The sequence below is a fragment of the Balaenoptera physalus genome (genome assembly GCF_965194825.1).
Source record: "Balaenoptera physalus genome assembly, chromosome: 21".
Lineage (NCBI taxonomy): Eukaryota > Metazoa > Chordata > Mammalia > Artiodactyla > Balaenopteridae > Balaenoptera > Balaenoptera physalus.
The window spans coordinates 8,982,236-8,995,001 of record NC_138902.1 but is presented as its reverse complement, the minus strand read 5'-3'; the positions used below and the strand labels follow the sequence as shown (position 1 = coordinate 8,995,001).

Below are 12,766 nucleotides of genomic sequence, written 5' to 3'. Positions count from 1 at the left end.
TCTCAGAAATTAACTGCCAAAGTAGGGAGTAGAAACATTTTATAGCTCATGTTACAATACAATTAGACACCTGTTAAAAGAAGTGCATGTTTTTGTGGCTTCAAACTTTTCAGCTTTTGTTCACAGTGTAGTTATGTACCTGGTGGTTCTGCACCCCTGTGGGTGTGCTTGGCACAGGGATTAGAAGACGGGGAGATATCCTGATTTCAGGAGTATGATCTTCACGGCAGAAGTGTTACTTCTCTCTGAATCCAGACAGTGCAGCTGTGGTAAGTGGGTCATTCCTCCACTGGGAGGTGGAGGGTCAGCCCCTTGGACCTGGTCTTATCTGTGACAACCCTGACTAATAAAAGAGAACTGATGCTGTGCAGTTTCCAAGGCTGGGTGCTGACGAGACTTGGAGCTTTCCGCAGGGTTTCTCAGCACTCCTGCTTGGGGGAAGCCAGCTGCATCTAGGAAGTCCCTCTCCCCCGCGACTCCACTGTGTGTGTCCAGCTGGCCACGTCGGGAGGTTGTGTGGGGAGCCGCCTGACCACCCTTGGGCGCTCTGTCCACACCAGTCTGGGTACCACATGTGAGAAGAGTCTTCGGATGACTCTAGCCTCGGCCATCACCTAGCTGGGAGCGAATGAGGGGCCTGACAGAGAGCAGCTGGGGCTGTACCCAGCCCCAGGAGAGCCCCAGGAGAGCACATCATCGTTAAACCCACGACACTGTGCAGTAGTGCGCTGCAGGAATGACCGGAATGGCGCTCAAGGCCGACCAGGGGCTTCCGGCTGGGACACACTCTAGGTGGGAACATTCCTGTGTTGTGCCCCATTTGATCACACAGCTATGTCAAGGCAGCTGCTTTAATTTTTGTGATTTACCTACCTTCTCATCCCCTCCTCCTTTGCTTCAACATTCAATACCCAGGGCAGACACTCAATAAAGGCTAAACTTAATATGGTTATCTCCACGCTAATGAGTGGAGAACACTTACATTTCTCTTTCTGACATTAAAATGTCAGATTAAATGCACATTAAAGTGGGCACTATTTTGGCTACATGCATACTAGGTTTGTTTGTTTTTAAATCTTGGTGCTAACTTCACTTTGGAATTATTTTAATGTAAGTATAATCGATTTCTCCACTGCTGCTGCCACTTTACGTGACACTGAAGATGCCATATTTCAATCATGTCTAGGGTGGAGGTGGGGGAAAAGGGTGAATTTTAAGGGTCTACAGGCAGGAAAAGGGGCATCTATGCCTAAATAGGATGCTTCAACAATAATGCCTTATATTGTGAAAGAATGTAAGTACCTACCATTGGTTCTTGCTGGACTGTCTGTGGTAAGAGGGGAGAAGCCATGTTTACCTTTTATCCCTCAGAACTTTGGACAGTCAGCTTACACACATTGTGAACCAGCCTAAATCAAAACAAAACTTATCCTAGGTACTGGGAAAAAACTCAAAGACTATTCCTGATTTACAGCCAGTCAGCGGCATAATATCTAAATTGACAGGACAGTATGGCAAGCGGATGGATACTATTAGACAATTATTAAACATGTGTTTGTATGGCCTAAGAGCAGAAAAAATCTAAGCTGAATTTTTATACAAGTCTTTATTTACAACTTGTATGACAACTGTACACTTTCTGCAGCCTTGAAAACATTTTTGTACTTGAATGGGAAAATATAGTTTGACCAAATCTTAACTTTATTCTTCATATACATATACTATATGCATACATATAAACATATACATATAATTAATACCATAACAAGTTGGCAGTCATAAAATTAAAATGAATAAGTGATATCAAAAGGAAATACAATATAAGATTTCAAAAAATTAAAAATCTGTCTTCTGGTGATTTCTTGGACTTTACATTTTTTAGATTTTGGTGACAATTTCTTACTGAGGCTCTCTCACAAGTCATTTACCTCAGAAAAATAGTGAGAAAACCCACAAGTCTAACACAGAGTAAATGATTGGTAAACTCGGTAAACAGATGGAAAACTGCTTGGATGCCATTTATGTACAATGTTGTTAAAACTGTATTGATTCCATTTGTGAGGTGAGAGAGAAATTTAGAGTCCCACGTGGATTTCCTTTTTGGATTATGACTAAGAATGAAATCATGAAATTACGAATTCAATAGTCAACCAGAAATAAGAGCATACCTGGCAATATCCTTTTTGCAAAGGCTAAACTGCAAGGTGGATAACTACAATGTCAAATATCAAACTAACACTTCACAGAACAATCAGTAATACTTGAGACATGAGTGTAAGGCTTTGGAGCTGGGAGTGTAACCAGCACAGCCCCACCTCCAATGGACTAAGGTGTTTCCAGCGCGTCTGAAAAGCTCAAAAAATACTACAGGAAAAAAAGCCTCTTTCTATCCCCAAATCTTTGATAGAATTTGTTAATCAAAATAAGGCAAATTATTAAATTAGATATGTTTGAATTTTACCATTCATTACACAACCAGAAATTGGGTGTTATAAACGGTGGGGCAATTGTCAAAACATGAAAACTGCAAAACAAGAGTAAACCTGGAAATTATTCTTCTGAGTACAAAACTTTATGAATTACACATAATCTGTAAACAGCTAGTGACAGCAATGGCATTTCAGTGCATCTGAATTTTAAATAACTAAGGCTATTAAAAAACCAAAAGACTACTATTAAAAAAATTAAAAGCCCCCAAATGATTGATTGGCATTTGTGTACAGTCATTTCCTGTATTTATACTAGCATGTTCTTTCTTATTTCAAGCATATTGAAAATTTCCCTTAACTAGTAATATGAGTCTCTGCAGAACACACATTAAATTAGACCACCATGAAAATAATAAAACAAACTCAAATCACACCATTTACTCATCTGTACTTGAATAACAATAAGAATTTCATTATAGTTGCCTGGAATTTGACACTACTGGATCAAGTCTGCAGCTTGATTAAAAAATTTAAAAACAAAGAGGAAAGCATCTGACTGCCTAACGGGATAATTTTCACTAAGTACCAAGCTGACTCCAAAGAGTTACGATTAGTCTCTTACATTCACTAAAAAATTCAAAGATGCATCTGTGTAGATCCTTTTAGTTATGTTAAGCACTTTAGTAATAGGCCAAGTCAATTAATAAATCTTAAAAAAATGTTTCATTAAGTTGCTGGAATAAAATCTTTGCTTCATACATGAAACTTAATTTGCTTTATAATCTAAGTAATTAAGAGCAAGAAACTATGAAGAAAATCAAAGAAACTATTTGGATCTTGATATACCTTTAAGGTAGAAGATGATCAAGTGTGATTTTAGGGGCAGAAACAAAAAAACTGTTGGCAACTCTCCTTAGATCTATACAGATTTAAAAGTAACAGAATAGAAAGATTTACAGGTAACAAAACAGAGGGATATGATGTTTATCAACTTTTACTTGTAAGTAAGTTAAGCATTCATCAGTTTCTGCTGGATAAATGTTAGAAACTATGTATCATCAACTTGAAAAGACTACTTAAGAAAGGAAAAAACCTGAAGATACTAAGTTATGATTTATGAAGGTATTTAATAATATCACTTAAAAAGTAAAGTGCTAAGAATCTGTTTAAAAAATACATTGAAAACTAGTTTCAAAGAATGGGGTTTTGATTTTTCCAGCGTCTTTAAAAAGGGCTGGTATTAATTTTTATAAGAAAAATAGCTTTCTTTAATGATGCCGGTAAAATCCAAGAGTATCATAAGTCAACCGAATATCTGTTTTGTCCTTATTCTCTCTTTGGGCACCACAGCACTGTCAAAAGCATTTTCTGCAACGATGGAAATGTTCTATATCTGTGCTGTCCAGAATGGTAACACACTTTCCATGGGTGGCTTCTGAGCACTTGAAATGTGGCTGGGGGATTGGGGAACTGAATTCTTCATTTTACTTAATTTAAATTAGCACATGTGGCTGTGAACTGGCTAGTGAATTGGACAATGCAGGTCTAGAATCTACTCTTAACTAGATTAACAAGAAGCCAACGGATGCTAAAGACATTTAGAAGGTGACTTACCCACTTACCATTTCGTCCTTGTGTGTGAGTGTGACTGTGTGTGTGTGTGTGTGTGTACAGGTGTGTTTCATTTTTATTTTTTTACTCGGGGAGGATAAAAGCGGCTCTTCCCTCAAAGGTCAGAGTCTAGCCTTCTCTGTTTGTGCTTCTCTCTTCTAGGTGACCTGCCCACGCCAAGCACACCAGCAGAGCGGGCGGGGTTGGGGGGGGTAACGCAGAAGAAAGCACTACAGAAACTCTTCACACCATAAAAGCATTTCTCTCATCCAGAAACGCAAAATAAAAAACTTTAAGAGAAAGTTCTTACAAGCAAGTCTCCCTATTTGGCAGCAATCATTTGTGTCGGTGTTTACGTAACAACAAATACCTCACTCTCTTTTGACTACGGTTGGAACGCAGATATACTCAAGTACAAGCGGAAGAGTCCTGACTCCTCAAAAGAATCGGAAGAGTCCTGACTCCTCAAAATAATCAGCTGAAAACTCTGCTATATCTGAACTTAAGAAAACGGCCAAGTTCATAAAGCATACGTTATAGTAGAACTCAGACTATTTTTGTAGCATCCTGCCCTTGTTAGTGTCTGCCTTTTCCCATCACCTCACCCCCACCACTTTCCAGATTCTTGGACTTCACAGATCCTGGAACCTGGCTTTGTTTCTCCTGTGTTTGAGTACATGCAATGTTGAAGAAACTATGAAAGTGAAGGACAGTTTGCAGGTTTGTATTTTAGGAGACAGGTAAATGGAAGGTAAGAGCATCTTCTGATTAACCAGAAGACTGTTTACTTTGTATTAATGCAACTTTTGTTTTCAACAAAAAGTTTTAAGTGTGTCTGCATTTGAGAGAACTTGGTTTCACGAGTACTAACTTATGAGTCTTATTAATGTGAAATATAAAATGTAATTCATGCCTAGTAGCCCCAACCCAGCTTCAAATAGAGTTTGAAACTTAGAACTTCAGATCTGACTTTAAACATTTCAGGAACAGTACATAGCCTATTTATTTGGGCAATCTTTTACATTTTTCTTAGTGAGTGTTCCAAAATAAGGAAAAGAACCCCAGTGGAAAAGATGTAAATAGAAAATACCACAGAAAGGTAGAAGGAAAATAATTATCTAATATTAGTAAAGTGCTGTGAATCTTGCAGTAAAGTATAAATAATACATAAGTGAGTAGAAGTAGTAAATAATATTAAGACATTCATCTCTAACAGTGACATCTATGAAATAAGCACACTATAGAATGTATATACAGTAATCACTGTCCATAGGTTGACAAATACACCGAGAATAAACATGAGTCCCTTTTATAACTTTTACAGTATCAATGCTAATCAAATTATTTTCCTTTGTCAATTTAGAGATCTCTAAGGCAACGGTGCCTGCGCAGAAGTCTCCCACACACATTAAAGCCTCAGCATGCTTTGGTAATTTTCTTTTTCTCACTTTGAGATTGCTCTTCTCGTGATATTTAATTATTCTTTTAAGCTCTGAGTCAATATAATTTAGGATATTTGATAGCCCCATTGTCCTTAAATTCTGAGGCTACGGACACCTTCTCTGATGATTTCATCTGCAGACCCTAAACATCTAATTCAGAGCCTGGCAGTAATGTATTAGGTATATAAAGGCTCTCCTTGAATATATAAACACACACACACACACACACACATATATATAAAGTCTACTCTTGTCTTCATTTTAAACAAAATTTTCTGTGGGGCTACTACGTATAATTAAGGGAGACATGGTTTGCAAACTAGAAACAGCAGCGGACCTAGGTAACTGCTAGGAAGTTGGCAGTGAGTTTCAGCCACCACAGATTTCTTCCCATCTCATCAGATCATCCTGTCCTCATGGCTTTAAATCACTATCTTAGATTTAGTAATGGGTTAACAGTTTCAAAATGAAAATAGATGCTTTCCCGTCCACTCATAACCATGTACAGTTAATACTGGGTGTCCAGTTAATCTCCACTGAAGGGAAGGACAATTAGAATATAAGTTATTTTTTGTCTACTCTTTCTTATTGAATGATCATGTAATAAGATCAGGAGATTTTATGCAAACTATTACTTTAGGAACATTTGTTAAGACAAGTATAGGTTTAACAGTGTTAGCACTTCTATCTGCCTGGATATTTGTTCAAAATTAGGCCTCTTCTTTTTCCGATAATCGATTCTACTCACTGGGAATGGATCTGCCTTGACAGCCTTCGGTTACTTTCCAATTTCTATGTTCACTTATATACAGCATACAAACCTATCTCACAGAATATTATGGGAAAATGTTAGAAAGCAGAAAAATACTGAAGAGAGACGTAATTGCTGAAATAGAATTGTTAGGAAACATCCATAGGCCGCAACTGCTAAAACTCATATACTTGCCATAATTAGGTTCGGGTCTCTTATTTCTCAAATAAACTAATGTCCCTTTCTCTATCATTTTAAGTGCAGTGTGAAGAATTCAAGCATACTTCAAGATAGCATTAAATATAAGTTTTAAAGTTTTTATATTTATAAATACATGGGAATTGGATTGATAAAAGGCTGTTTAAAAACAAAATTATCAGTACGTATTTTCCAAGAACATAATCAGTGATTTAAAAGAGATGGATGTCATTATATTTGTGCCGTTCTTCATTTTATAAAAAGGGAGATAAATGTTGATACTTCCGTGATTTAGGGGGATGGGGAGGGGCAGAAATTAGCTGTGTCAGTAGCAAATTATTTTATGTTTTTTAGGCTTCTGAGAAAGAAACAGTATTTATTGCACAACTTTAGAACAATAAAATTATCTTGCTTAAATTGGACACTAAAATATTTTCAAATTTTTCCATAAAATAAACATACACCAATTATTATTTAAATATGCTTTATACAAAGTAAAAAACTGGATGACAGATACATTGAGAATGGCCTCCCTCATATAAAAACTTCATGATACAAAATATTCGAATCATTATAGTTACAAAGAATAAGCTCTGAAACTGCTTTCTAAATGTAGTGAAACTGGGTTGGTTGCACATCTACTAAAATAAGCTGCCATTTTGACAGTTGGGACTATAGGAAAAGAGATTATCATTATTGAACGGAAAAACCCTTTTAACATATAAAAGGGGAAAAATTTAAAAACATGCTAAAATAATTTTCAAAGATTCTGAGATCCCATCTTATTTTGTTCTGTACAGTCCTTCCTACCTGTAAGGGTAGGACTCCTACTCACTGTTAAGGAGTGCAATCCTACATCAGTTCAACAGCCATTTCTAGGCAAAGAGTCACTTTGTAATATAAGGATAAAAAGTCAAAACATGCTCCCATAGTTTAATGAACAGATAACAAGAAGCATGTTGTTATTTTGCCCCTAGCAAAAAGCAAGATGCCAAGCACCTTCCTCTCCCTTTAGGATCACAGGTTCTTATCCCGGTAGCTGTAAACTAACTAGGTTTACACTATCTGTGGGTTGTGGACGCTTTTTCAGATAAACCTCATGTGTTCCAACTGGGGAAAAGTGTAACACTCCTGGAGTCTGAGATCTGGACCACTGGAGATTAAATGCAGAGAGTTAGGATAAATTCAAAAATTTAGAATTTTATTTCAAGAAAACTCTTGTATCAGAATAAAGATTTTCAAGTTTTCAACACGGTGTTATCTTTAAAAGATGAATGCTTGTCGGAGAGCAAGAGACACTACAAAATATTTCATATCATTAGATATGAATAAATAAAACTGCAGTTGAAAAGGAAGTGTGAGTAAAATAGCTCAAAAATAAAATGCACCTTTTCTTCAACCTAAATCCCCCTTCCCCTCACAATCACTTACTGCTGGTTTGTTTGCACAGCACTGGTTTTCACGCCTTGCTGAAGACTGCTGATATATATGGGCTGATGTTTCTGACTGGAAACATTTAGCTCAAGTTTGTACAACTGAGCTTTTATCATACAGACAAAGCAGTAAGACCGTAACAAAATAACAGCGGACAGTATTATCCTTATTATAATGAATCATCTTGTTAGCCAATTTTACCAGGCTGGGCCATCAAACAGAAATAATTCAATGCTGATCAGTTTTAGAAAATGGAGCCTTTGTTTTGGGACTTCTTTTTCTTAGTTATTATTAAATAATCAGACAAATACTAAAAAAGGTATGATCGGGTTTTTGCAAGTTCTTTTAAGAAACGTACAGCTGTATTATTTACCCTCTTTTTAAGATGCGGTAAACTATAATATTTGCTGGATTTTTTTTCCCCATTACAAACTTCTTAAATACACACTACAGAATATAAATTTCATGCTTTTGTAGTCTTTAGTTATTAACTCTGTATTTTCTCACCCTGGTTAGAGGGAAAACAGAAAATAAGCTTTCTGTTCACAAGAACTCAGACAGGGGGTGACGGCTCAACCCCAACCTTAGCGCAGTAACTCTGTGCTGACTCCACAGTGTGCCCAGCGTCATCACCAGACAAAGAGAAATTTAAAAATCCTGTCCAAAGCTGAGCAAAGGAAACGGGGGCCTCACTGGGACAGCAAAGTTCTATTCCTGATTTTTTAAAAAAATCACAGAATGTTTAGAAATAAAGTTTCTGCTATGGAACGAAAGCAATATACTAAAATTTAAAGATACTGTAAAGGTGAGTGAAACTTACGAACGTAAACACCAAAATAACGGCATGCTGAAGAAAAATAAGATGGAAAACTTCCTTCTAAAAGCTTGGCACTTTCCTCTCCCATTTAGAGAAACATATCTGAGCAGGGGGGTGGGTAGGAGACCAGGGCTGGGACAGTAAATAGAGAGCTAAAATTAAAACCTCTTCTCTCATGGGATATAATCCATTTAATAAACAGCTCATGGACTCTGATTTTCATCTATCTTATTTTGCAGGTATATTTCCCAATAATTTTAATTTTACCAAGGTTAGTGTTCATGCCCTGTTTTAAAACTGCTGGATCCTTACTCTGATTTGTGAAATAAAGGGATGGGGAGGGGTGGAGGTGGGGGAGGGTTACCCATCTTAAATCATTTTTAATCTTTCATTGTCAAAACTTTCTATGTTGATTAGGTCTGCTTGCCCTCCTGAAACCCCATGATGCATTCCACTCGCTGGTTCTCTCCATTACTACTAAGTCTTCCTGCTTTTCTTCTTACCAGGCAGAAGCACTCACACTGAGCTCAGACTTCTGTACTTAATGTAAAAACTTAGCACAATGCATGGAGTCATTTCTGTGTATATTCTAATACCTTTCTTCAAGTACGGTTTCTGAGGACAAATGAAAACACCTAAAATAGTCTTTAGGTCAACTTCTTATAAAAAAGGAAATAAGGATTTAAAATCAAACACTGGAATAGAGTTTCTGAAAATTCTTGATTATGTTTAGCTTGATTTAAAGTTACTCATTTGTATTTAATACACAAAACTAAACGAAACCTGAACTTCTAAATAGCAAGTATATGAAATAAAATCTTCTTAATAGGTGACCTATCCAAAACCAAAAACAAACAAATAATTGACCTAATTTCAGTAAATTTTTGCTTTGCTGGGCTATGGGCTATGGTGCAAGAAAAAGGCTGGAGGGGAACTTAAATATAATTTGGGGCCAATATGGAAAGTTAGGCAGAGACATTTCATGTTCAAATGAATGATATCTTGCATTTATATAGCACCTTATATAGTCAAAGTGCTTTACAATCATTATTACTTGACAGCCATTCATCAATGTAAATAAACATAGTTTATAATCTGTCAACAAATGTAAGCACTTTGGGGCAACCAAATACCCAAGAGAATCTACTCAGTAGCAAACTCTTAGACTAGTACATAGAATTAAGAAAAAACATGACAGCCACCTGTCATAACATCAGACACAAGAAGTCACTTATTGATCCTAACGACTAATACTAAGATGTTAAGTATTAGGAATTATTGAGAAATAGGTTTTATGTTAAGGAATAAGTAAGACAAATGAGGTGCAAGTCAACAAGGAAATTACCCCAAAGGTAAGGCCACCTATGACTCATAAGTATATAAAAAATACATCTTTTATATACTTTTATATGTGGAGGGCAGTTGCAACGAAATGTCAGCCCATTGCTAGAATTTGATCCTCAGTTACTGTGATATTCCAAAAAAAGAAAAAAAATGAACACACTGCCTGATTTGTTTTCTTCTGTAACTTCTCCCCAAATAACCTAACCAGTGCATTCACTTCTGCCAGCAAATAAGATAGTAGGAAATAATGAAATTCTATTTATGTTTTAAAAATAGTTTCCAAATCTTTGGACAAATTTAATTTCCTATAAAACAATGTGAAAACTCAGTTTTTCCCTCTAAATAGTTCTATCAGGTGCCTTAGGTAAGATCTGATTAGCACCTCTGCCAATGTATTTATGTCTTTGCAAAAAGTGCACTTGCCAACCATTTTACATAGTAAGTATGCAAGTTATTTGAAGTGCATTTGGAAAACAATTGAAAACACAGATTAATACATCATAAAAAGATTAATTCCCTTTAAACAAAGACATTCTTAGAAAGCATGGTAACACAGAGGCACAGTAAAGAATATAAATTGTATATCAATTATTGGCAGAAAATCTAATTCATTACAAAGCCTACACCATTGGGGAAAGGACATTTTCATACAAAGAAAAGTACTACACTAATATACAACACTTTTAACTGGGCATTTAAAAATATTTTGGCACATTAAAAGGAACCAAAAGGACTACAAAATAAAGGACCAAGAAACTAAAACATTATAGATACAGAAGAGAGAAAGTCCTCAAATGAGAAACAACTAAATAGTAACATGAAATACAGACAAAATATAAGCTGGCTGAATTTCCTGAAATGTTATATGTAACAGAAGTATGCTTTGAATGCGGTGTGTTTTTTATTCTAATGGCAGGACTTGTCTACCTTGCTGTGGCTGGCTGGACGTGGCCCGGGTAAGACCTTCTCGTGCTGGTGGCTTGTCTCTGCCTCGCCAGGAATGACTGCCCCGAACCTGTACTAGCAAGTCTGTCTTCTGCCGCCTTTTTATGCAGAGTCATTCCCTACGTAACACGGGAAAAAAGTAATCAGTGAAAAAATAATGGAACACACTCTCACAAAAGAAAATTTCATCGCACAGAATTTGTTACCTGGCGACATAAGGCACAATTAGGAACGTTAACTCTGCTCATGATAGATTAAAATCTTAGAGACATTTAAATTCCAACAATTAGGTACAAATCTTCTTTTGGAAAAATTAAGGCTTAATTTTCTGAATTTACAATAACCCAAACAATAGATTATAACAGAGATGGATCTTTGGAATACATTATCCACACTCAGTCATACATACTTCCCTTTTGAATCAAATGCATCAAATGATTTTCCAAGAAAAAAAGAGCAATTGATTGGTAGCAGTTGATTCACATGGGGATATGGAAATCAGAGGGTTTAGTTAGAATAGAAAACCACAAAAGCACTTGTTCTTTCTTAGGATGCAAAGTCACACCAGGTATAATACATACCACCACGCTGCTTTTCTTCACAGGCAGACTTGTGAAGGGAATTTCCTGACGGCTGGCCCACACAGCGGGCCCAAGGAGCGCAGGGGTCCTTCCTGAGGACTGGAGAAGGAGGCCTACCCGCTTAGAAGGGGGATGAGCCCACCTGCCGGGCCCAGGGCACCTGAACAGGAGGGAGAACCTGCGGCGCTCTCTAAACGCGGAGGAGTAAACAGCGAGGACCCTGAGCAGACCCGGAAAAAGGGGTTTCGGTTCTCATTTAATAAGCTAGCGAAGAACCCAGGCCAGAGAAGCAGGAAGAACTGGGAGCGGCGCTTCATCTCACCGGTGACTGGAAGCGAGATGACGGGAGCAAGCGGACGCCGGCAACAGGGAAGGAGGAGAAACAGAGCCGGGGGAGAGGCGGGGCAGGCACCAGAGGCGCTGGGCAAGCCCGCACGGAAGGCAGAAGGCAAGACAAATCTCCCACCTCCAGTCACCTCCAGGGAACCTGGGGTCATGGCTCTGCGTTTCAAACAGACCCCAATGCACAACATTCTCCAACTTTCCCCATGAGAAAACCCAGGATGTGCTTCTTACTCAGTTTGGAATTAAAGCATTTAAGGATCTGAATAAAATGGACAAATATCTATTGGTAATATTTGTTAAATTTGGCTACATAAATTAACAATTATATTTTATTTAAAATATACCTTTTTAACTTTCACATTCTAAACAACTTATTCAAATTCTAGACTCACCTTCAAGATCTCAGTATCCATCATGAGGCCATTCCCTGAGATACTTAATACCTTTTCCCAGCACTCACCATCCTCACTTCCAGTTCGGTTGTCTGGGATGCAGAACTTTCTGAATGTATGTATGAAGCTGTTACCGGCTACCCTATCTGAACATAACTTGTGTGATCCTACTGGGAGTTATTCCTTCACTCTCTGCAGAGCTGAAAACTAGGATTCTTCTTTAATACCACGTCACAGAATAAATCAGCTTTGTTCCATAAGAAACACAATATGTGAAGTCATAACAATCAATCAGGTATATGAAATCACTAATAAGGACTGAGGGGCAGAGCTCCCAGATTGCTAACATTAACCTTGAAGGAGGACGAAGAGGAAACAATGTGGGTGAAGTCAGGACTAGTTCCCAGAGACCTTCCTTAATTACAGGTTTTTCTTATTTTTTACATTTTAATTTTCAATTAATCTATATTTGTTAAC

General features: G+C 37.3%; 1 protein-coding gene across 5 annotated transcripts in view; it reads right to left on the bottom strand.

The window, feature by feature from the left end:
* The window catches only part of HOOK3 (hook microtubule tethering protein 3), a 120,823-nt gene that overhangs the window by 18,707 nt on the left and 89,350 nt on the right, over positions 1-12,766 (bottom strand). For 4 of the 5 annotated variants that reach the window (XR_014258143.1, XM_082444225.1, XM_082444226.1 and 1 more), the window contains exon 22: positions 10,954-11,090. Coding sequence is in view for 4 of the 5 variants with exons in the window: in XM_082444225.1 (XP_082300351.1) it covers positions 10,954-11,090 (137 nt within the window). In the remaining variant the exon portion in view is untranslated. Of the gene's footprint in view, positions 1-123; positions 11,091-12,766 lie in introns of those variants that run through there. The other variant, XM_082444228.1, reaches the window with a different exon arrangement.